The 24,703-nt window shown below is 37.9% G+C and overlaps 1 protein-coding gene across 4 annotated transcripts in view; it reads left to right on the top strand.

Annotated features, from left to right (window-relative positions):
- The window catches only part of TENM1 (teneurin transmembrane protein 1), a 322,407-nt gene that overhangs the window by 157,241 nt on the left and 140,463 nt on the right, over window positions 1-24,703 (top strand). For all 4 annotated transcript variants that reach the window (XM_071813435.1, XM_065846203.2, XM_071813434.1 and 1 more), the window contains 2 exons: window positions 8,934-9,174; window positions 20,971-21,209. In XM_071813435.1, coding sequence (XP_071669536.1) covers window positions 8,934-9,174; window positions 20,971-21,209 — 480 coding nt within the window. The remainder of the gene's footprint in view (window positions 1-8,933; window positions 9,175-20,970; window positions 21,210-24,703) is intronic.

Genomic DNA, 24,703 nt, shown 5'->3' with positions numbered 1-24,703 from the left:
AACCATCAATAACCAGGGAAACATTAATTTTTACAGCCGTGGCTGCTTGCAACCTACTTTACCAATCATAAACTGCTCTTTAATCAAAATCTGTTCACCTCTAAGGTCATCAAAATTTGCTGCCAGGCTACTTGTAACTGCATGGCTTTTGTAAACCTGGATGATAGGCTTACTCTGTAAGCTATAATCTCTCCCGCTTTGTTCAGAGTTTTAGAATAGTGATTGTACTGTCCCCTGTGAGGTGCCACTGACAGAAGTTACAACTCGTGATATTGACTGAACCCACCACTTTTGAGTAATGGCAGGAATTACGCATTCTCCTGAAATATCACCTTTAAGCTGGCTGGGAGCCGTCAGTCTCCACTTCTGTCCTTTGGTTGCTGTCTGATGTTAATTGTCTCAGCAGCTGCTGGGTCTGCTAAACAAACCACTGGAAGCTTGAACTCGTTGTTTAGGTTGTTCCCTGGGTCTTCATTATAATTGGAGTGCTGCTTTGCTGCTCCATTCACGTTTTGCCCTTGACCTCTGTGACTCAACCACCGATGGTCCTGTCTTGTGTTGGAACGGACTGTAGTGATTTAAGAGGAGTCCTGACTCAGCTGGATGGGTATTTGAGAGAACCTGACAGATGTACCACCTGCAACGAAGGAGATGGAAGAGAGTGAGTAGGATAGTTTCATTTTGAATTTGTCATATTAATTGACATAAATGTGAGCATTTCACATAAATGGAATGATGTTTTTCATGTAAATATTACACATAGTGTGCATTAGCGTTTAGCAGCTATATGACGAAGTACTGTAGAACAAAGCTATAATTCAGACAGTTCAGAATAAAAGCACCTCAGGAGCTCCAGCTCTTCACTCCCCTCTGACAATGCTTATTTTATATGAATGCGCATCAGTGTGTTTCTATTGGCAGGTGCTTCCGCATGATAACATTTAAAACTCGCATCTTATCCACAGTACACAGCATTTTAACCTGAAATTCATTTCTGGTTACAAACTACAGCACAGAGAGTAGCATCTTATGGTGCACTGTTTATGTCCAAAACTATTCTATTTCAGCAATCAGGCTCCCAAGTTGAAACACTGAGTGATGGAGTTAATTAAGGAGGAGTAGTGCTGTTGTAGCTCTAATGGTCTACAGACGTAAGTGCCTCTAAGTGAGGCAAAGTTTGTCAGGAAAGGTAATGTTTTTTATCACACCAGCTGATACACCTGGAGAAAAAAAAATGCATGGCTTTGGGGCCCACAAGGCTGCCTTTTGGTTCGAGTATATTGACATTTCTATCATCAGAAAAAGCAAAAACTCTCACACACACACACACACTAAAAAAAAAAAAAAAAAAAAAAAAAAAAGATGTATCAGTCTTATTTCAAGAATTTTACAAAGTAAAACTGACAAGTTAAGTACATGGTACAAAGATGACAGATGCCAAAATTTTTGAGTCTTGAAAGGCAGAATATTATTAAATGCATCCTATCAGTAAAGTTGGAAAGGGTGGCGATATGACGGTTCCCTAGTGATTAATCACTGCCTTTCCTCCTCTAATGAGTTCTAACCTCTGTTCCTTTTGCCTGAAAAATTTTAACACATCTTCCTGCAGCTGAGTAAAGAAACAGTTTGTTTGCAGGGAAATTTCTGAGACACTTCTGATTTACTTTCCAAAACACTAAGAAATGTCCAATATGTATAAATAATGGGAAAATCCCAGGCTTATATTAGTCTACCTGAAGAAATCACAGATTCACAGAATGGTTGGGTTGGAAGGCACCTCTGGAGATCATCCAGTCCAACCTGCTGCTAAAGCAGGTTCAGCAGAGCTGACAGCACAGGAAGGTGTCCAGGTGGGATTGAATGTCTGCAGAGAAGGAGACTCCACAACCTCTCTGGGCAGCCTGGGCCAGGCTCTGGCACCCTCATCAAAGTTTCTTTTCATATTCAGATGAAACCTCTTGTCTTTCAGTGTGTGCCTGTTGCCTCTTATCCTATTGTTGGGCACCACTGAAAGGAGTCTGGCTCCATTGATGTTGGCTACTCCTGATAACTGTATTTTCCTCCAGATGCTTAGAGATGACACTGAGAATGAGCTGTTTCATCACCTTTCCAGAGATGGAAGTGAGGCTGATTGGCCTGTAGTTCCCTGGGTCCTCCTTCAGGCACCTTTTCTGTTCCCCCTGACCTTTCAAAGATGAGGGAGAGCGGCTTAGCAATAATATCTGCCAACCCTCTCAGCACTTGTGGGTGCATCCCATCGAGGCCCATGGTTTTGTGGGTGTCCGGTTTGCCTAAATTATCTCTATGCCGAAAGCCTTCCTTTCTGCAGACTTTCTCTCTTACCCCTAGGGTCTGGGGTTCCTGGGGGACAGCCTTGGCTGTAAAGATAGAAGCAAAAGCAGCATTCAGTAACTCCACCTTCTCACCATCCTCCATCAACAGGGCACCCACCTCATTCAGCAGTATGCCCATATTTTTCTAGTCTTCCTTTTGTTGCTGATGTACTTCAGTAAGCCATTCTTGTTGCCTTCGACATCCCTTGCAGATTTAATTCCAAGTGGAGCTTAGCCTTCCTCACTGCATCCCTGCGTACTCTTAACAATGTTCCACCTGATCTTGTGGACTCCAGAAGGAATTTTATCTAAGTTTATCACTGTTTCACAAGAGACCACGTTAAACAGAATTAAAGAAACATAAATAGTTTCCTTCTGTAAAAGCAACAGTATTTTAAACAGAGACCTGCTGGTGATATTCCCATCATTCCTTGTTACTCTGGCATTCAAAACTGGGTAATTATGTTTTTGTAAAGTTTCCTAGAATTAAGTCTATTATGAGTGTTTACTAAATACAGCCTCTCAGGTCTTACAGTACAAGTTTTGACTGTTAGTGTAAAAACAGAAAAGGAAGTGCTGCACAACCATCGTGAGCTGTCCTTACTGTCCTTGTAGTATATATGCAGAAGAGATTTTTTTCCTACATAGTTAGGCCATACAGTATTCAATGTAAATGTGACTTGTATTTTAATAAGAGTTGAATTACCATCGTATTTAATTTCTAAATATGACTAAACTTTGAAATGCTGAAGGAGGAGTAAGTTTTTCTTAGCATCAGGAAATTATTAGAATTCTTATTTTACCCAGCCTCTCTTTGTTAAAAAGATCCACTGTTAAAAAGATCCATTTATGTGTTGGAAGCTATTATCATGCATATGTATAATTGTGAGGGATTCGAGGAAATTGAGCATATGTGATACTGAGAACATAAAGTAAACATTTAGTGGGATCCATATGAACACATTGGACTGAGTGTTTAAGTATTATAGATATCTTGTTTGACATCATTACATTATTACGGTCTAAATCCAGCTGTATTTTATGCTTCATTGATGCCATTCGAAGTACGTGGTATAAGATCTCTGTTAATTTTTCTTTGGAAGTGCCGTGTTTTCAGCACAGCCTAAATAATGATACATAGGATTCATGCTACTCTTAGAGTGGTAGTATGGTAAGAAATTACATACTTGGCTATTCGAGGGCACACCTGTACTGATAAATAAATTGTCCAGAATCCCTTGAAGGTGCCCAGTGCTTAATTGGTCCCTCCCTCCTACTGCTCGGGGCCACGCCAACCTACTCACCAGGGCAATCTGCTGCCACAGGGGCGATCTCAGAGCACCATGGGCATGAGCTGTTCTGGGAAGTAGTGTTGGTCTCTGCAGGTCTCTAAATCTCTTTTACTTGGTGTGTAAACTCGAGTCTGTGTGACCTTTAGTTTATAAGCTTTCATTACATTATAAACTTTATTTTGCATAAAACCATATGGTTTGTAGAATTCTCTAGAGATGTTTGATATTTTGTATTCTGGAAGATCTACTCTGTAGTAAGGCTGAGGAAAAAAATATATACAGCAAAACAATTAGCTAATGGTAAATTGGTATTAAATGTACTGGTTAGATACTTTTATATCCTAGTGGTGTGACAAAGTTTGCAAAGCAAAGGACTTTCCAAGAAGGCAGGCCGACTAAATGCTGAGCTATATCAGAAGGAACGAGCATGGAATAGGTAATTGAAACACAATGGAACTTTACACGACAACAGAGCAATTTCATACACAATTTTTTTCATATTTACCTTTTCTCGAAATATGTGACATCAGAAATAAAAGGAATTCAGAGATAGGCAAAAAGTTATTAGGGGCTTAGTTAGGTCATTTGTGCACACACAGAAAAAGAATAATTTTGACTTTAGAATGGAAGGAAAGGTTGTAAAGACACAACACCAGGAAGTATATTAACAGGAAGCAGACCCAACACTCTGTGATGGTAGCACCTACCTCTAACACTTAGTTTGTCTTCTTAAACTCAGAGGATAAATCTCATTGTAACATAGAGAAATTTTATTCTGTGCTTTTTAGCTCTAGTCTTAAGCATACAGATTCTCAGTCTTCCCTGCACTGAATATTTCCAGTTCTTCAGGGCCCATTTACATAAATTGGGCACGGTGCTCTGGGCATAATCCTTCCATTCTGTTAGAAGGTGTCAGACGTATCTTCCTGCATGATGCAGATGTACCTGTTCCGAGGCTCAGTCTGGATAAATAGCATTATGCTCCTTCCTCTCTGCTTGATAAAAAATTACACATTTGTTGGTAACAGAGCAGTAGTATACCCATAGAACTTTAACTAAAGTAAGCTCTCTGAATATATGTTACTATTTTGCTCATTAAATATCAGATTGCAAGCTAATTCATTCTCGGCTGAGACATGTCTAGTTAAAAAAGAAAAAAAAATCCAAACAGACCAATAAATAATGAATTCAAGAACTGAAAAAAATAAAATATCTGAAAATTACTACAGGTTAGATGCAAACCTTTTAAGGTTCATTGCATTTTAATATATTCTCTCTGATATACTTGATTTAGTAATGATAGAGGCTATTGTAATCTTGTTGGTAAATGATAAAACAGTTCAATTATCCCCTATTTCAATGTGGATCCAAAAAGTATAGTAAAGTATACTTTAAAAGTGTTAGGACAATACATTAGCAAAACTCTGGCTTATTTTCAAAACCAATTTTTAGTCAGGTGCTAACTAGTTGATAAAGCTGCTTATTTCATTTTTGTCAGTCTATAAAGCAATTTGGTTGCATTTTTATGATTACAAAGGCATTTTATCCTGACTCTTAAGGAAAATGAGTTTATGTTAATGCTGCTCTTGTCCATTGGTCTGTGTCTCCAATAACTTTTGAGCAGAATAGCAGCAGTCAACCAAAATGACAGAGTAAGGGAAGCATCTCAGTTAATTAACTTTGCACTTTCTGAAAAGCAGAGGCCTAGTAAAAAAAGCAAGATTGAATTATCGTATCTTCTGAAGGAAACAGCAGTAGCAGTAGCACTCGGCAGCTGAAGGGCTGTTGAGATCTGCACTCCATAACTGTAGGATACCAAGCGCCATTATACCATCGCTGTGGAAAAGCATGTGTTCGATATTGATCAACGGCCTCCCAAAAGAATGAGTCAGAGCTAAAGAAGAAAAAACATTCAGGACAGAGGCAGAATTCCCCCCTTCAAACTTCAGAGAAAGGAAAGCAAGTAGAAATCTTTCAAACTAACGGAATTGCAAGGAAAGTTTTTCTTGTTTATAGCTAGCATCAATACAGAGGTTTCTCCTTTGGAGTGAGTGTATGGTGTGTATGCTTTGCTGAAAGGAGAGAACTATTTAAAAATAATGAATTCTCAGGGGAAAGAACTTTGACATTTTCTAAACAGCCTCTTCTGTCTGTAAAACAAAAAGAAAAAGAGCCAAATGCAAGTGCAGATGAGAAGGCCAACAGGGAGGGCCAAGAGCATCTCTTCTGGCTTCAGAGCTCCTCAAATTCTAATTTGAAGCAAATTATTGCAAATGTAAAGTTTGAGTTGAAATCATATTTTATAGTTACGTTTTTAGATTAGTGGAAACTTCTACCATGTCAGTGAACACACTGAAAACAAATAACACTGTATTTGCATATCATACATAGACTTTTTAATGTAAAAAAGTTAAATTTGAACATTATTAGTAGCAAAATATCAGGGGTTGCTATGTATAGCATTGAGCTGAACAATAGCAATGGGATAAAAATTTAAGGCTAAACTAATTTCTATATCATTCCTATATATATTGGAAAATTGTTGGGTTTAGACAAATTTTCTTGTGTAATTTCACTTTTAGGTAGTTAAATGATCCTGCATTAAGTTATTTTACAGAGTCTACCATTTATTCCTGAAGAGTCCTGAAGAATCTTAAGTGTGCATATTTAGATATGATGCTTTATAACCCAAACAACATTTTTTTGTGGTATAAAAATAAAGTGCATGAGATGTAGACCTAGTTCCAAGCAAAATAAAAATGACTTTGCCAAATTAGACAGCCTGTAAAAACCAACTGCAAACTCAGGCCAATTCTCAGCATAATAAATTTCCAGTGTTTTACTGAAGTGAAGGTCTTTAAATCACCAAAACACTTCAGAATCTCATGCAGGTTTTCTATGATGTCAGTGGCTGGACAAACAGGTGACAAGTGTGATAATTAAAAAGGAATCCCCCAGGAAATCTGATGCGTTAATGTATTGTAATAAATTGCACTGGGAGATACAAGGTACCATACCAACCAGAAATACTTTATGGTTCACAGAGTAGAACCGGCCTGTTGCATGGACCATACTAAACTACTTGTCAGATAATTGTGTGCTATCGACAGGATAGGGATGGTACAGCTAGAAGGGGAAGAAGAGAACTAAAAGATATGTTGCCATATAGATTATACGTTTCCCCCGTTTACCTAGAAAAGCAGTCACCTTGGCTGCTCAGCATTTATTACATAGCTTTTGATGTACCTTGTAGAGTCTGTCTGTCTGTCCTGGCAAAGATCAGCACTTTTCTAACAAGACAGTGGTACAACCATTAAAATGGCTTGTCATGCAAATTGTAGGATGTATAACAGTCCTGTAGATTTTCCATAGAGTGGATTTAAGATAGATACCGCAAAGGGAATGTCATTGATCAAATACTTGAGGATGCTGGACATCAAATATTATGTCCAAAATTTAGGTAGCTTTCAATTGTAAAATAGCAGGATACAGGATTTACTGAGATTAATTATTATATGAAAGTGCCTTAGCAGATTATTTCAGAGCTCTGGACTGTTGACTCCAGTGATTTAATTTACTGAGGTCTCCAATTTTCAAATATGCTTAGAAATGCTTTTCTGGTATATGCAAACTAATATTACAGTGTAAACCTTAATGGAACTGTAAGAATGCTGCCTTGATAAAAGATCAATGAAATTAAAAGGATTAAGCCTGGGCCAAATCCGTGACAGCTTTGCTTACCACAGCATAGAAAAGCTTATGTGGAGCACTAAACAACCTTGTTTCTCCAGTTGGGGTAAATTGTGGCTGTCACAGAGAGAAAAGTGCTTTTTTAATTTTTTTTCCACCAGCCATTCCAAGAAGGGAAGGGGCACTCTTTCATCTTTCACCTTGAAGACACATCATGTCCTAATTTAAAGCAAGCACATGTTGTAAGTGGATGGCAACAACAGTTCCTTGCAGGGGATTTTTGCAGGTTCATCAGAGCTCTGCTCCAACTGGTCTTGTGCAAATTTAACTGGATGTCTGCTAAGGTAAAAGGGAGAGTGAGGGTGAGTACAGAAAAGGGACAAAGCCGCGTTAGACACTGAAGTAAAATAACTAGAAGAGTTTCAAGTTAACAGCTTCACAGTTCACCCAATCTGGCAGCAATTTTTATCAGCATTTTCTTTGCAAAGTATCTCCTATTGTTCCTTTAAAAAGTGATTTCTTGCCTCAATTCTCCATAGCTGTTTCTTGCTGTACTGAGAGGTTTGGAGACTCTTCTGAGAAGCAGAGAAAAAAACACTTTATTGTCCCTTCAAAGTACTGTTACACCATATTTGTATCTTCGTTGTGTTTTGCAGGAGGATTCAAGCTCACTGGCACAGGCTGAGCCACCTTAAAGCCACGTAGCAGTGCTAGAAAAGGGCAGGATGCGGGCAGGCACTGCATCCCTCTTGGATGGGAACTGCATCCCCCTGGGGCGGGTACCACATCCCTCCCAGTGGCTCCCTGGCAGTGCTGGGGGTGATGTGGGGCAGCGGGGCACAGGCAGCAGGGCGTTGGGTACCCACCACACACAACTTTCACCCCATCTGCTTCCCAGCCTGGTCTGGTGCCTATGAGCTCCTTGCCAGCTCATCTGCCTTTAGCTGCCACAAAACCTTTTCTCTGGGTATCTGGATCATTAGTGCTGCAGGTAGTCTTTAAGAGGGCCTTCTCCCACAGCTCATTTAACAAATGCAGTAACAAACTCGCTGGAATGTGTTAACCTTGTTTTTTCAAAGATGTTTTTTAGGTGGTAGGAATTATTCAATTATTTTCTCTCTTGGTTTGAAGTGCAACACTAATGCATACGCTCTGTCTATTTCTTTCACAGATATCCTTAAATGAGATTTATACCTCATGAAATCAGTTGGTCTGTGCTGCAATACAATGTCAACTTGATTTATTTGTTCTTTACCCTCCTCCTCAAAAAATCCTATGACAAATTAAGCGAATGTTGTATCTTTTTTCTTTTTTTTTTTTACTTTTTCTTTGTTTTTTTTTTTTTTATTTTTGTTTTGTTTTGTTTTATTGTTTGGTTGAACTACTGGATTACAGTGCTGGAGGCTGCGTGTCTGTGTCTCATATTCTTCATTTCAGTAGTGTGTTACATTTTAAATTATTTTACATGTTGCAACATTTTACAGGCAACTGGGTTAGCAACATGATAAAGCACAATGCTTTAATGCCTATAACTATTATATCATGCGCATGCCCTCTTGATCTTTTTTTAAATTAATAACCCTCTGTGGCTTTCTTTACCTTTTCCTTGTTGTTTCAGATATGCCAGGTAGCCCACACAACCAGTTCACCTTCAGACCCCTCCCGCCGCCGCCTCCACCGCCGCACGCGTGCACTTGCACCAGAAAACCACCTCCTGCAGCCGATTCTCTGCAGAGAAGATCAATGACCACCCGCAGCCAGCCCAGCCCTGCTGCCCCGACGCCCCCCACCAGCACCCAAGATTCGGTGCATCTCCATAACAGCTGGGTCTTGAACAGCAACATACCACTGGAAACCAGGTACAGAGCAACTCGTTATATACAACACAGCTCAAAAGTCCAAAAAAAGATGGGAGGAGGCCTGACATTGACATGAGGGGGTGATGGGGAATGACAAGTTTGTTGTTCAGGACATGCCAGTGCGTTTTGATTGGAGGCTTTGTCATGTAGCCATGTGAGGCCATATTTACTTGATTCATCGAGATCATTAATGCTCAAGAAAGCCCGTGTTTTGCTAAGTTTTGGAAGACATTGATTTCCTTAAGGCGAACAGATTACATAGGTGTTTTAGAGTTGAATGCAGTCAGGATTTGTGCTTGTGTACTTGTCACACCATCCCATGTTCTCCCAGAGTCGTTTTACAGTCAGCAAACAGAAGTTGTGTTTGATTGGTGTCAGTGTTCAGGCTTCAACATTCCTATGGATAAGAAAAGATAGGGAATAATACTAAAATACTATTTTCCTCTATGTGTGTTTATACACTTTATATGTACACAAAGAATGTAATTTGATAATCATTTGGTAATGGACAAAAGATAAGTATGTGCTCAAGACATTGAGCACGGAGAGCCTTAACCCCAGGAGATGGGAAGGGAGGGTTTTGCTTCAGGATCATTCACAATTTACACAAATAATTAACTCTGAAAAATAACTGAAAGCAAATAACTTCTCTATCCAGCAAACCTGTGATTCTGTAGCCAAAGTTCTACCTGCAGGGGTACACACACAGCTTTCTGAATTTTTGGCTATAATAAGCTTTTTGGTTCTTAATAAGCATTAGCTAATGTGATGCCTTTCAACCACAGCTGTGTTTGCTGACTTGATGCTTAAAACAAGTCCTTGATTTTCTACAACATTCTTCCTCTTTACAGCCAGCAGAGCACCAAAAAGTTGTGACTAGGGTTCCCTTTGGGTGTCAGCATTCTAAAACACAGACTCTGTGCAAGTTGTGTTTGGTGAAACACAGATGGATGTCTGACATCCAGAGAATTTTAGGTAACATGTATAGAAATGTTTACTTTTTAATACACATATATCCAAGGGCCATTATCACAATTAATCACAGAAACCTAAATTTTCTTCTCTTATAAGAAGGTTGTTTTTATTTTATTACATATCTCAATTTTAGTTTACATCTTTAAGCACTTTGCTGCTAATCGGAAGTGTCAAATTAAGTTCTTCTCCTCTGATTCATTCTGAAATACAATTTTGCTTCTTTGTCTTAAGCAAAAATCACAAAAAAAATCAAAGAGGATGGGACTCTTCTCCAAAAATGAACACAAAGAAAATTTTAGTTCAGCTGGTTCTTCTAGAGCTAGAAGCTTCTGTCTATGTAATTTTTATAAAGATAAATCTCTACCATTTCTAGTGTAACAAACATATATATTCTGTACTTTCTGCTGCATGTAAGACTGATCCCTGAGCATTCTGTACCCATGAAATATCTTTCAATTCTCTTCAATTAACACTTAGAAAGGCTGAACAACATCTATCTACATCCCTGGTCACTATTTTCTCTTTAGACCCTTTTGGGGGAAATTGCTTTACAATTTTAAGTTTTCTTTGAGTTCAGTTCCATTTTTCTGGTTATTATTTTTGCAAATTTGAAACTTCTCATAAAGGGCATTATCTAGTGTAATACCTAGATATTTGGTTATATATATGATTATGTAATGACACTAACAAAAGGGCTGCACAGTGGCTTAGGAGTTCAGACTGGAAAACACTGTGGGCTACACGTTAGTCAGGGAATTTTCCACGTTCCTGCTGTTCAGTGGGTGGTTCGGCTGATTTGATGCACCCTCTGGTAGCAAATAGCTGCAGCCTCTCGTGGAGCTGCCTGAACGGCCATAGAATCGGAGAGCAAAATCTGCGCGACTGTTTGCCAAGACAAGCTTATGTGCAGACAAGTGCTATAGCAGGGGAACATTGTGATAAAAACATTTGCAATCACCACTTCCCAGAAGTCTATCGTATACAACACAGCCTTAGAGAAAAAGAATGGCTTGTAGCCCATTTTTCCTTCCTTTAAGAGAGAATGATTCAGCTAGAGTTGAACAAATACTTTAGCCTAATATCTGGATTCTCTTGCCTTCCATAAATATTTAGTTGCTCAATAAAAATAACCCTACAAAATAAAGGGAAACATGTCAATGGCAGCTGTATTTTTGTGCTAAATCTTTAATAGCACAAAATCTGCCTAATATGTACATACCTAATATATGTAAGCAATTGTTGGGGGTTTTTTTTGTTGTTTGGGGGTTTTGTTTGTTTATTTTGTTGTTTGTTTGTTTTAATTTGGAAGATTTGCAATCAAAAAGAAGACTTAGACAGTAATGTATTCCCTATGTAATAACTAGGCAAAAATCCGAACGCACATGTTCAGCTTTTCTATCCAACTATATCTGCTGTTAATCCGTAAGCAGCACATGTGTTTGCGTGGTTTATCTATAGCCACGTAGTATTAGAGAATTTTCAGACAGGAAAAGATTTACTAGAACTAATCATATGACTGTAATCCTGTTCACTCTGGGCAGTCAGAAATGAGGCAAGTTTATGAGTCTGCTCATAATGATAACGTGTCCTATTTAACTAAAAAAGTTTCTGTAGTTCTGATAATGTTTAACATACTCTGGTTAGACATGTATTGTTATGTAATTAGACTTCGAAAACCTAGATTAGAATGGAAAGAGCTGCAGTAAAGGCATATACTGAGGGATGTGTTCTGAAAAGTTTTTTGTAGACTAAAACGATACGCTATTTTCATAGGAAGAGGTAAATCAGAAATTCTGTTTTGCGCTTCATCTAGAGGTGTTTTATGCACTGAATAATCTGCAAAACAGTTTTGTCAGGACCCACCTTATTAGCCAGATGGTTTAATGAGGAGACTGATTTGGAAAGGTGAAATTACTTGTTCAAGTTCACACAAGCTTTTGACAAAGCCAAAAATAGAGTCTGGATGTATGTCATTGCCAAGGCCAGTTCTCTAACTCTGGCAATTATTCTGACTGTAAGCAACTCGAATGAAAACAAGAATCAGGAATACCTTTAAAGCTTCAGACGTCGTGTCACAGAGTAGTTGTTGATGAAGGAATGGGAGAAGAGCTGTAGCTGTGGGAGGTGTAACAGCTCAAGCTGCCGGACTGCGCTCAGCCTGCAGCGCTGGGACGTGCCTGGACACGCAGGCGCCATCTGTGTGCGTGCACACAGCCTTGGAACGATTTACTATTAACATGACTTACGAACATGCAGTGATTTCATTGTCACGCAGAAAAATAATTTGTAGGTATTACCAGAGAAAGACTGCAAGGATCCCTTGCACCACATAAAAACACAGGGAACATTGATCCTTTTTTGGGGGAATAATATTATTGGACTTTTACATAAATTGATTTTTTTCTTCTCCCCCGGAATAAAGTACTTGCAACCTATTGCTTATTCCCTTCCTTTCCACTAAAATAATTGGTTTTTTCAGGTTTCACAGATACTTTGCTCTAATGTTTCAAATCTTATGATTTACAGTGTAATACATTGTCATTATCTCTGACAGCCCTGTCTGAACACAGTTTACATCTTTTTATGGAGTATGTATTAAACCCTGACAATTTAAAGGCGTGTTTTTCATTTTCTCCGTGCCTTGTTAGTTGACTCAGTATTTTGTATTGTTTTTTTCATGTGTTTCCTATTTATTTCTCGCTTCATTCAAATAATAAGAAAAAAGTAGATGTTAAATAGGAGGATTTACCTGAGACTATTTGTGATCCTCCCTGTAGTCCGTTAGAGTTCCCTCATGGGTAAACCATTGAACATGCTTATTTTGAATAAAGTTTTGCATTTAGATTACTCAAGCATTATGATTTTTAAGTTTTCTGTCTAAATGTCAAAATTTACCTAATTTTGATTTTATTTTGAAGTAGTATTTTTTTAGTCTGGCTTTGTGCTTCAGTATTTTACATATTTGCTTGTTCCTTCCTTTCTAAATCAAATTTCTGGTTCCTCCAAGCCATTTAGCAGTGTTGGCAGTAAGGTTAATGCTGTGCTGAATGGACTGAAATCTCCCTTCACTGCACTGGCAATGAGCCAAGTACTGTGGAAAAAGACAGCTTAATTTAAGCAATCGTATCACCATGGTAATAACATCTCTAAAGGGACAGTGAGGTACCAGACCATGAACCTGAAATTCAATTATCATTAATTTATATAAAACTTTGAAGTACTAGAATAATAAAAGTAGTATTTGGGGTTCAAGGCAGTTATGATTTTTAGTTACTATTCAGAAATATTTCAGAGCCCTGAAGGTTGATTATGGTTCTAAACACTTAAAAACTTTGGGAGTTTTGGAGTTCAAGAAATTTATTCAGCCCATCATATAGATGGAGTCATTCCTTTCTGTATTATGTAGTTATTTAAGGTGCATGTTTAAGACCAACTGGATTTCTGTTTTCCTAAAAAATCCTGTTTATAATTCTGTTTAGTATAGGGGAGACCTTGACAACTATCACTTATCAAGAGATTTGTTCTGTACTGCAGTTTTCCCTTGCTCTTTTTCAATCAAGCTTGTAAGTATTAGTGCTCTTCAAAAAGTACATTCATAGCCTTTCAAAACATAAAAAGCTGTACATACTTATTTTCTGTTTAATCTGGAGTAGTGCTAGAAACAGAAATAATTCAATAAAAATGCATATATAAATACACACACAGATCAGTGTGAGCTCTGGGAAGATTCATTACTTCTCCCTGGTCTCTTCATTTGAGCATCTTGTGAATCTTTCCTCCGCTGCAGAGATAGAGAAAGCACCTTTGTGCTTTTTTTCCCAGTTCAAGGTTTCCATAGCAAACCGAATGGTTTTACAGCTCCCGAGGCACAGAGGTGGTGATGATCATAAACCACCAAGCTGGGAGACGATTACTATTTGAGCAATGCAATTCATTAGGAACTTGTTTGTGAATGGAGCCTGCTCCTGAGTTAAATGATCGGACTAATGGTTATTCCAAGAATCAACGCAGGGGAGGGCGTTGTTTATGATCTTTCCTTCAAATCCTTTTGGTCAGTATTTGCTATCATGACATTTCACTTGTATTTTGTCATTTTCTACCTAATTAAACAATAAATCTAATCTATAGAGACGCTGACCATATTAAAAACAGACACATGGCAAGGGTTTTAAATTCAGTCAGAGTCTCATGTGTTTTCACTGCACAGAAGAAAAGATCTAAAAATATTTAAGACTTCTGAATTGTAAAAGAAAAATTGAAAACTGTAAATGTGACCATGAACTTAAAATAAAAGCCGTAAATACGACCCTAAATTTAATAATGTGGGAATGAAAGAATCTTTTATGGAAATAAAAATATAAACATTTTTCAGCTACAACAAAGTGTGATCTTTATGTCAGCAGCAGTGGCACTTGAGGGTCCTTCTTTCAAATAATTTGAGATTCAGACACTAGGGACAACAAGGTGATTTAAATAGTTCATATACTCTCCTGTATTTTTTCTTTGGAGAAGCTCTGGTGTGGGCATCCCTGGAACAGGGGGACAGTGTTTGTATGAGAAAGGATTTTTGATGTAGGCTTAACAGAGTAACTCGAACAATCACACTGTGGATGCTCTTCACAAATTATTTTGAATAACGTAATAATGTACAAAGTTATAACTAATAGTAGAGAAATGTTATTTCATGGATGCTAATAAGGAAGTGGCCCATTAGCTTTCTGTGAAATGGTGTTTTCATTTACAAAACCAGAAACAGACTGAATATGCATTTTGCAAGAGAAATGTGATTACAGGTTCATACAAAGGGTCCAGGCTGAATTGGAAAACAAAGACTGTGTGCAGCAGAAAGGGTCAGAGATATGCAAAAGATTCTATCTTTGCATTTCAAAGAAAAACACATATGTATGTGTGATGGTATCGCCTGGAAAACTGGATCCCCTGGATAGCTCCTTCTAGGAAACCTGTTTTGGAAGACTAGATAATATTCTCATGGTTAGTGTGGCACACCTCTTGTCGAGTAAAATTTGTGTTGTCACAGCAGCTGTACAGCTTGGCTTTAAACCATGTGTGAGTGTAGGTATTAGGATGCAGACTCAAACACTACTAATTAAAGTCAATTAGAATATGGAGGAAATTCATGGCAAAGAAGACTGTGTTGCAACTAGTTCTACTTCAGTTATCTCTTTCCTTTATTTCTGTAATTTATTTATTTCAATGATTCGATTTATGTTCTAACCACAGAATATAAGCAACAAAACTACAATACTCGTAATAATAAATAATGATATCTTTCTCAGTTCTTGGTTTCAAAGTACTCTGCAAATATTTATATAACTTTTGTAAATATCATTGTAAGTACTGTTGTTCTCATTTTCCACATCGAAAGTTTAAGATTTATTGAAAAAAAAAAAAAATAGGGCAAAACCTGATCTTATTCCTTCCTTACCCGCAAATCTCTGTATGCATTGATCAGTTTTACTCAGTTGCTGTTTGTAGTGCTAAAGGAAAGTTCTAAGCCACCAAAAAGCACTTTTGAAAACTACTAGGTTAATGTAGCAATGTCACCATGTATCATGATAATAAAGCCCATACTGACCTATACAAGAGTAATGTATGTCTCCAGTGTGGTAGTTTTGGGGGTTTTGTTTGTTTGTTTTGCCACTAAATAGCCAATGGAACCAAAAGACACTTATATTTTGGACAACTGTTCCATTTCAGAAGCTGTTCTTAGTTGGCTTTGGCACTGTTCTATACTTACATAATTATTGTCCCAGATTTCTACCAGTCACTTGGAAGTTAAGTCATCTGGTTAGCAGGCTTATCTCACCTACAGCAACAGCAGACAAGTGAGTCAGCATCATGTCACTAGTTGTTCTGTACTGAAGTGAAAAGTAAAGGATACAGATTCTTTTTACATCCTTTTGCATCCTGAGTCACAGGGACAAGTTTTCAAACAGAATGTAAAGTAAACATGAGTTAATAAAGGGAAGCAACTCTATGGCGAAGGTATTGCAAGATTTGTGTTTCTACTAACCCAGTGGTTTGCTTTCAAAGCTGTAGTTTTACAAAGCTGTAGTTTTTAATGGAAATGGAAGGAAAACAAGTTCTAGGTACAAATGAGGGTGGACTTCTAGGCCTGCAGACACTAGGCATAATGTAAATGCACAGAAATTACAGAAGGAATGTCGAGCCCTTCACAGAGTTAAGGGACATCACTATAGTATTGGGATATCAAAATATTTTCTCGGAATTCAATTAAGGATTTCTGTGTGGAGTTAATCTGGTTTCTGTAATAGTATTACACTACCACCACTTGAATTCAGTTGGGATGGTGCTTCATGTATAGCTTTTATAAGACTTAAATTACCATTCCAGATAGGGAGCCAAAAGTACATAACAAAATATCCTGATAGTGAAGGGTGGAGAGAAAGAAATGAACTCCTGTTCTCTAACCCTCTCCTGGCTGAGAATTCACCATTTTTGTGTGAACTGCACTCTTGGAGTCATATGCCATTCCTCTGAAGGTTGAACACGAGCAGTTAGATGAGCCACATGAAACCGCATCTTGACAGTAAGCGAACTCTTCTGTGAACAGCAGGACTGAGAGGTCTCGTTTCATGTCTTCTGTCCCTTGAACTCCCAGGAACTCCCGTCCCTCAGTCCTTAGTCTCTTTCCCAAGCACATTGCTGTTGCTCAGCCCGTGTGTGCTCTGCCTCAGCCAGGGGCTGGCTGGAGGGGCTGCGAGGGGACCAAGAGCTGAGCTTAGGAACTGGACCTCACTGGGGCTTTTACAGGTTATGTTGGGTTTTGGGACGGGTTTGTTCCCGCCCTCCCCGCCCCTGATTTTTGTCAGTCTGGTAGGATCCTTTTCTTCCTGTCAGCTTTTCTTGAGAGGTTTCAAAGTTCAAAAGTTTTACATTTTCAAGAAGAACAAATGGACAGATAGGCAACCAGATGCTGTGGTTACCTAACCAAAGGGGAAATGTTTTCCAACTGCCTTTTTTATATATGAAATTATTACAGAGCCTTTAATATTTATACATGTATTGGAATGATCAGTGTAATAATATTAAGTGATTTTTATTTCACAAGCAAATGCTTTATGGATTATGTCCTGTATTTCTCTTTTCAAGAGAATATTATTGTCTTCTTTATGGATGTTTTTGATGTTTTTGTGAACATTTATAACTTCCCCACTTGGAACAAGTGGCCTATCACTCATTGTTATAAATGTCTGATTTGCTTTGTGTTCTCAGTTTGAAAAAAATATATAAATAAATAAAGGTTTTAGCTTCTCTCTTCGATCAAATATTAAAGCACATACCAGGCTGCAGTCACATCTAAACTTTTGAACTGCATTTTTTATTATTTTGCTCTTTCAAGAGAGCACCTGATTTTATGGAATTGATAGCAACAGTTTAGCGTGTCCTAACATCCTTTGGGAACAGTGGTGTGCTGAGACTGATGAGGAGCTGTCTGAGTTTATGAGAACATAGTCACAGTCTAGCTTGGGAAATTTGTCTTTGTGTCACCAGTGTTTTTCAAATTCTATAGAAATGTCTTTGGATACTCAATATACTCTCCCAAAAAATGAAAGGCATAAACAATTGTGGTTTTTAACATTTTTCTTGATGTTATTTCACTGATAGCTCGGTTTCGGTGTGCTGTGGTCTCAGAATCTCAGGTTTATTACAACAAGTTAGAGCTATGTAAATTCTCCTCTATGTGAATGGGAGTCATCTGTCTACAAGTGTGTGAGCTGGATCCAGCTTGAGTGCTAATCACAAAATCCCCCTGCGCACTAGCATTTTACCATCAGCCTAGGAAGTCACATTTATAAATCCCTGTGCAAGAGAATGAAATTATTGCTGTCTATTGACTGCAAAGCTATTAGAGCCTTAATAATAACTTCCAGTTCAGTGTTTCCTTCCCTTTACCTCTGATATCTTTGAGCTAGGCACCATAAAGGACAATCAATATTGCCAATATCAGACCACTTTGCTATATTTTCCAAAATATTTAAATGAATAATTATCCAATATGTAGCATTTTGTCATTATGTCTTCAAAATATAAAGCAGTTAACAAATTATTGGCTGGTTAATATATATATACATATATTATGTATATGCTTATATATATTAACACATTTCTTATATGGTAATTCAACTTCTACTCCCTTGAATATCAGTATGAATTTTGCTGTGATGTTCTCTCCTGGATATCTAAAAAACTCTGTATCTTGTTAAATACTGACTGAAATTTAATGCCTCACATACTTGTAAAAACAATGTGCGACAACAAAGCATTGAAGATGAAACAACCAACTTTATTCTGATGGTTTGGTATGAGGAAAACAGCATTTTATAGTCCTATAGTCCTAGAAATATAGTTATATTTCTTCATTGGAACTTATTATTTTACTATATTTGAGTTTAGGATTTTTGAACTAAAACAGCTATAGGTAACATTACCATGTTCAGGGCATTGCCATCTATATAATGTATAAATCTATAGTTGTGAAAGTCAATGGGAAAGAAAACTAGAATGCCTTGTCAAGATGCTGTACTCAGATTCGCTTGTCCTTTTTTTGTTTGAGTGCTGTTGTACCAAACAGGAATAGCTGATATTCAACATAAGCAACACAAATATTTTATTCTCATGGTACATCAAAAGACTCCTGACATGCAGGCACTGTAATCTGCAATGCAAGCTAACTGGTATTCTCATTTACCTTCTTTTTATGTAAATGCCTGAATAAAGGCCCTTTAAAAGATAAAGCTGCCCTGTAATACTTTTTTTATTTTCTATTATCTGGCATTTTGAAAACCGTAACCTACCTTTTAAAATCTTATAATGGAAATACATAACATCATACTCATTACACCGTTTTAGCAGTTACCTTTACAGTATTCTTTAAGTCAAATGTCACAGTATAACCATGTTTCATGCTCTTGAGTGTTTGATCCAGTGTACATCCTGCTGTGAATCCATCAAAGAAATTCCACCAGCATGGATTGATTGATCCATATTTGTATTCAAAAATTTGTCCTGTGCCTTGCTGAAGATGTAAAGGTACATTTGTCATTGGGAAGATTTTGGGCTATGTCAACGTTGGCCAGTTTACTTCAGCTGTGAGGTGTGTCTGTGGCTTGTAGGCATCATAGTGCCACCTGGTTCTAAATGCATGATCTTCCTTCAGTTTTGGCAGAAACAACTGAAGACAACTTGCGCCCCCAGCACAAGTGGCATGGTAATGCTTGCAGAGTGCTTGCACAGCACTCAGCTGATGGAAGAGCAGAGAGATGGGTTGTGCAGGAACCACCAGCAGCAACAGCCACAGGTGCTCTTATTCAGCAGGGTGCTGGTGCGAATGGAGCACAGTTCAAAGCACCTGAGATACAAGTGGGTCATTGCTTCCCATCAGTATCTGGCTCCCAAGGCAAAGAGCTGGCAAGCTCAGGAGAGTTGAATGCGGTTCTCTAGGAAATGCCTTTCTGGGTTGGGGTGCTCAACAGAAAGGCTCCAGAGATTGGGGCTAAAAGGCCATGCGGTGGCAGCTCTGTGGCCAAGGCAGCCCGTGTTCTCACAAGCTGCGCAGGAGCAGTGCCCCTCACCTGCCGTCTCTGCTCAGACCTCCTGGTGTGGGACCGAGTGCCACCGAGATGCTCTGCACTTCTTTGGGTGCGTGCTCGGCATGAGATTCAGCTAATCCGTGCCTGTCAGAAAACAGTGCACTTGGGAAGCTTGCTCACATAAAACAAGGGAAAGTTGGTGTTTCCAAAAGAATATGTGGTTGCTATGGTCAGCCTTGAATATGTCCTTTTTTTGCCACAGTTACAGAGCACATAGCACAGTAAGTTATTGTTTAAAATTAAATATCTTTTCCCAAATTCTCTTGGAGAGTACTTGCCAGTCCTGAGAACCATCCATCTTCCTATAGACAACCACTCAATGTTTCTGCACCAGAGCCTGTTCTGCAAGGCACATTTCTGTATCTTATTTTTTGTGCTAATGTAGGTCTCTGCTATTTTTTCTGGAAGGCAATCAGTCCTCCAAAATATGCTGAAATAGCTCTCCAAATGAATTCTTTCATAGCATGTTTGAGAATCACCACAGTAGGCAAAAGCATTTTAAGAAAAACTGCTCTCAAAATAGCTCAATTAAGAATACTAAAGACATTGTACTTACCTATGCAGCAACTACAGTCCTTCAAAAATGGATTATCCTTGTGGATTGTTCTCTTTTTTTTCTTTTTTCCATTTTATTTCTTCCTTTTTCTTCTACCATTTTTTTTTCTTTTTCATTTTTGTTTGTTTGGTTGTTGTTTGTTTTTGTTATTTCCTATATTCTGGAGAGAATCCAAAGTGCAAATAAATATTCAGAGTACTAGTGGCTTCTGCACTTTTTTTGTGCTTTTGGTGAGATAAATCCATTTGTGTGTTTGTGGATGGAGTGGGTGTTGCTGGCAACGATTCCCATGTCTTGGGAATGCCCAAGTAGCAAAGCACACGGGGCTGCTCGTATTGAAGGACACCCGATAGTTCAGTGCGAAATAACCTCTCCTCAGCATTATTCCGAACCACTACAAGGATAGTTTAGAAATCATTCACGTTATATTGTTTCACTAAAAAATTGCTGGAAATCTTGCGGTGTGGTTGAAAAACTTCCGGTGCAGAGGGTATTCAAATGTACATTTTCCTGTCTTTGTATTTTCTGTGGATATATGTGGTATTTATCACACAGTACTTCTGTAGTTCCTTTTGCTTCTTGAATCACAAACTGGTTTTTACATCATGGTTCTCTGTCTTCTTTTTGTAGGCATTTCCTATTTAAACATGGATCTGGGTCTTCAGCTATCTTCAGCGCAGCCAGTCAGAACTATCCTTTAACATCCAATACTGTTTACTCTCCACCTCCTAGGCCTCTTCCTAGAAGCACCTTTTCTAGACCCACCTTCACTTTTAACAAACCCTACAGATGTTGCAACTGGAAGTGCACTGCACTGAGTGCCACTGCTATTACAGTCACCCTGGCCTTGTTGCTAGCCTATGTCATCGGTAAGCTGCTCTTGCTTTTCTGTGCTCAGTTATTCTTTACCTTTGCTGTTCTGTTGTCTTGCTTGCTTTCACATTAATACAAATCCTGTTTGCCACTGGGTGCTTTGTAAATTCTGACGAGCTAAATGATAGGTTGGCCAGAGGTTGAATACAGCATGGAATTCTCATTAACTTTCTACTCTGTTAACCTTGATACTGCCTGATACAGAAAGAAATATTATTCAAGATGACATGTTTATACTAGCAGAGGACTCCTACTGATGTTAATTGCTGTGATATTCTTCTCAAATTAAACATTTGATTTTTATATTAAGCCTTACAACATTGCTGCTGTTAAAGAATTATTCAGAAATGACTGATAACTCTTGATTGTATTTCTTCAGTCTAATAGTGATTCAAATCTTCCATTTTTTCCTCTTAATTCTTATATGATTGGACAGAATGACAGCTTGCTCTAAAAATTTGTAGTATTTTGAACTATGTTTTCTAAGTTATATTTTGCTGTGCCTTTATTGAATTTATATTTCAGAAAAAAATGTTACATAGATTGGGGGGCGGTTACTTAATTTCAAACTCATCTTTGTAAGTATCTAACTTTGCAATTTTATTATCACGATAGATTGGCAGGATTTATCAGAATAGCAAGAAACACCTTCCTTTTTTTATAAAATAAGTTTATTGGAGGTGGGACTACAATCATACAGGAGAGAGCAAGTCTTTGTGACTTACTATGACGTTTCGGCTGAACATTATCGCATGGGTTTTTCAATCTGAATTGAAAATATTACAAAACATTCAGTGTGTAGAATCTTAGAATGCGACTGTGACTTGTAAACATATGGAAATCTAATTAATTTTTGCTGGTGTGATGCACTTTCTCACACGCACTCTTGCTTTGTTGATTTAGGTGCCAGTTTGCAGAGGGGCATGAGCCAAAGTATCACCAGCATCTTATAGCCTGAATGGGAATACCTCTGGGTTTGCCTGAAAGAGTGGTTTATATGTAGTAAAACTTTTACAGATGTACAAGTACAGATACCTCCAAACTAATAAGTGACCACTAATTTTCTCTATTCCTTGTATTAATGTCCTTATAGTGAATATTATTAACATTTCAGTCATTTTTTTCCAGTGTGTTGTGGGGTGCTTTTTTGTTGGTTGGTTGGTTGGTTGGTTTGGGGTTTTGGGGTTTTTTTTTGTCCCATAGGGAAAAAATTTTGGTTTCTGTCAGTGAGATGCGAATCAGGAGGGATTTTTTCTGACATCCTCATCTAATGCAGATGGGAAAGCAGATTTGATCATTTTGGGTGTATGATTATTTGAAAGCACCTGAGGATCTAGTAAGCTACATTAATTGCAGATTTACATAGCAGCTGGTGAGCATATGCCCTCAGTTAGGACTAGCTGTATAATTTTTGCAGCCTCATCTGTTTGCTACACATATATCCCACCCACACCATTTCGATTTCATCTGGGTGAAGCACTGCCTGTTTCATCCCTGCTTAATTTTGGTCTGCCACTGAAAATTTCTTAACTTTCTAGAGATATGCTGCTACATGTCATCAGCCCAAGAAAGTCCTGAGTGCATCATGTCATCACAAATTAAAAAGCTCTATATGAATTTCCTGTAGACCTGTCTGTATTTATTTTGACCTGATCACATAAAGGTGTAACATGTTTTCTTTCATTGGGCAGAATGAGATAAAATGAAGATGTCTTTGTATTTTAGAAATTATTAGTATTTCTACTTATGTTTTCTATAGAAAAATGTAAATCTCTGAATCCGGAGTTCTATTTCAGAAAACTTTCCAAGATGCTGTTATTTGCTCTTGCTTCCCCAGGAAATTTTTCAGCTGCATAAGCCTTCCTGCAGGTTCGGGTAGTATTAGCTAGCTTATTCGAAATTAATATTCATGCTGCCCATTTCTGGTTGTTTAAATACTTAAAGAAGGTCATGATCTGTTCTTATGAGTCAGGTATCTTAGTTCTTTCCCTTTTGTTAGGTATGAATAATAGCATATAAAATATTTTCAAAGTTTACTTGTTCTGTAAGTTTTCATATTTGTGTCTTTTCACATCAAAAATTGAAATGTGCATGTTTTAAGTAAGAGTAGTTGAATATACAGAATCAGATTGTATGTAACGCTCTGAAGTTAAAATCTACTCCCCCACGTGTTTTCCTCTTTGCTCCCCGTGGCTCAGGTCCCTCAGTCCTCACTCCAGGTTTTCTTCAAGTCAGAGGGAATTATGTCCAAGCAATGAGTACAGACTTGGGACCACATTGCAAAACAAAATTCAGTTTAATCTAAGCATCAGACTTAACTGGGGATCAGCTCAGTGGTTCTTACTGGAAGAATAAGGGGGGTTTTGTAAAGGCAAAAGTATTTTCATCTTCATATTTTATTACATAGTCTGCATTAACTTATGATGAGCTGTGATTTCAGGCCAAATGAAAGTAGATAAAAATTTAACATTAAACTTTTTCTTTCCCTTATAACTCAAATGTGCTTTCTCAAGTATTCAGCCAGTAGGTGCATGAGCTACATATTACTGTTAAAAATAGGCCCAAATCGCAGCCTCAAATCAGTCGGAACATTCCCAAAGTCTTGGAAACCCAAAGCTTATTCCAGATCAAAAATTTGCAAGTGGCTCTTCTGTTTGTAACAAACTGAGGCCTATGCCAGAGTCCTCTAAGCTGTGATTTCTTTTCAATCAAAAGTTAAAGAAACAGAATGTTTTTGTTCTTTTATTTTTCAGTATTTCCCTATTATCAGTGAGACTCAGTAAAGAACCTTTTACTTGAGAACACATATTTCTTCTGTATTTTTTCTCCTTTGAACTACTAGTAATTTAAAAAATTCATTTTCTCTTTTGGCCTATAATCACCATGTTTATTATTTGGTCCTTTCTGAAATAAATTTGACTGTTATATGGACAGTAAGAAAATTATGGAACCCTGTAAATGTTTGTGTAACAGCTGATTTATTGAAAATCTTTAGTAAAATATTTAGTTTCTCAGGTAAAACACATATTTTTATTTTAACTGGAGTAATTTCTGTGAATAGGTTCTAAAGTCATAGTAGTTACTCCAAAAAAAACTCATTTCACAAAGCAGATGTTTAGTCTCCACATTGTAAACATGTTGAATAATTTTCTATCATGTAAAGGCATATGTACTTTTATTTTTCTTCTGTACTTTCAGGTATGTGGAGAACTGTAATGGATTTATTGTGGCCCCCTCAGTTCCAGAAGGACAGGGAACTGCTGGAGAGAGTCCAGCACAGGGAAACAAAGATAATTAAGGGTATGGAGCATCTCCCGTGTGAGGAAAGGCTGAGGGAGCTGGGGCTCTGGAGCCTGGAGGAGACTGAGGGGTGACCTTAGTAATGTTTACAGATATATAAAGGGTGAATGTCATGAGGATGGAGCCAGGCTCTTCTCAGTGACAACCAATGACAGGACAAGGGGCAATGGGTACAAACTGGAACACAGGA

This window comes from Patagioenas fasciata, chromosome 11 (genome assembly GCF_037038585.1).
Source record: "Patagioenas fasciata isolate bPatFas1 chromosome 11, bPatFas1.hap1, whole genome shotgun sequence".
Lineage (NCBI taxonomy): Eukaryota > Metazoa > Chordata > Aves > Columbiformes > Columbidae > Patagioenas > Patagioenas fasciata.
This window is presented reverse-complemented; position numbering and strand designations above follow the sequence as displayed.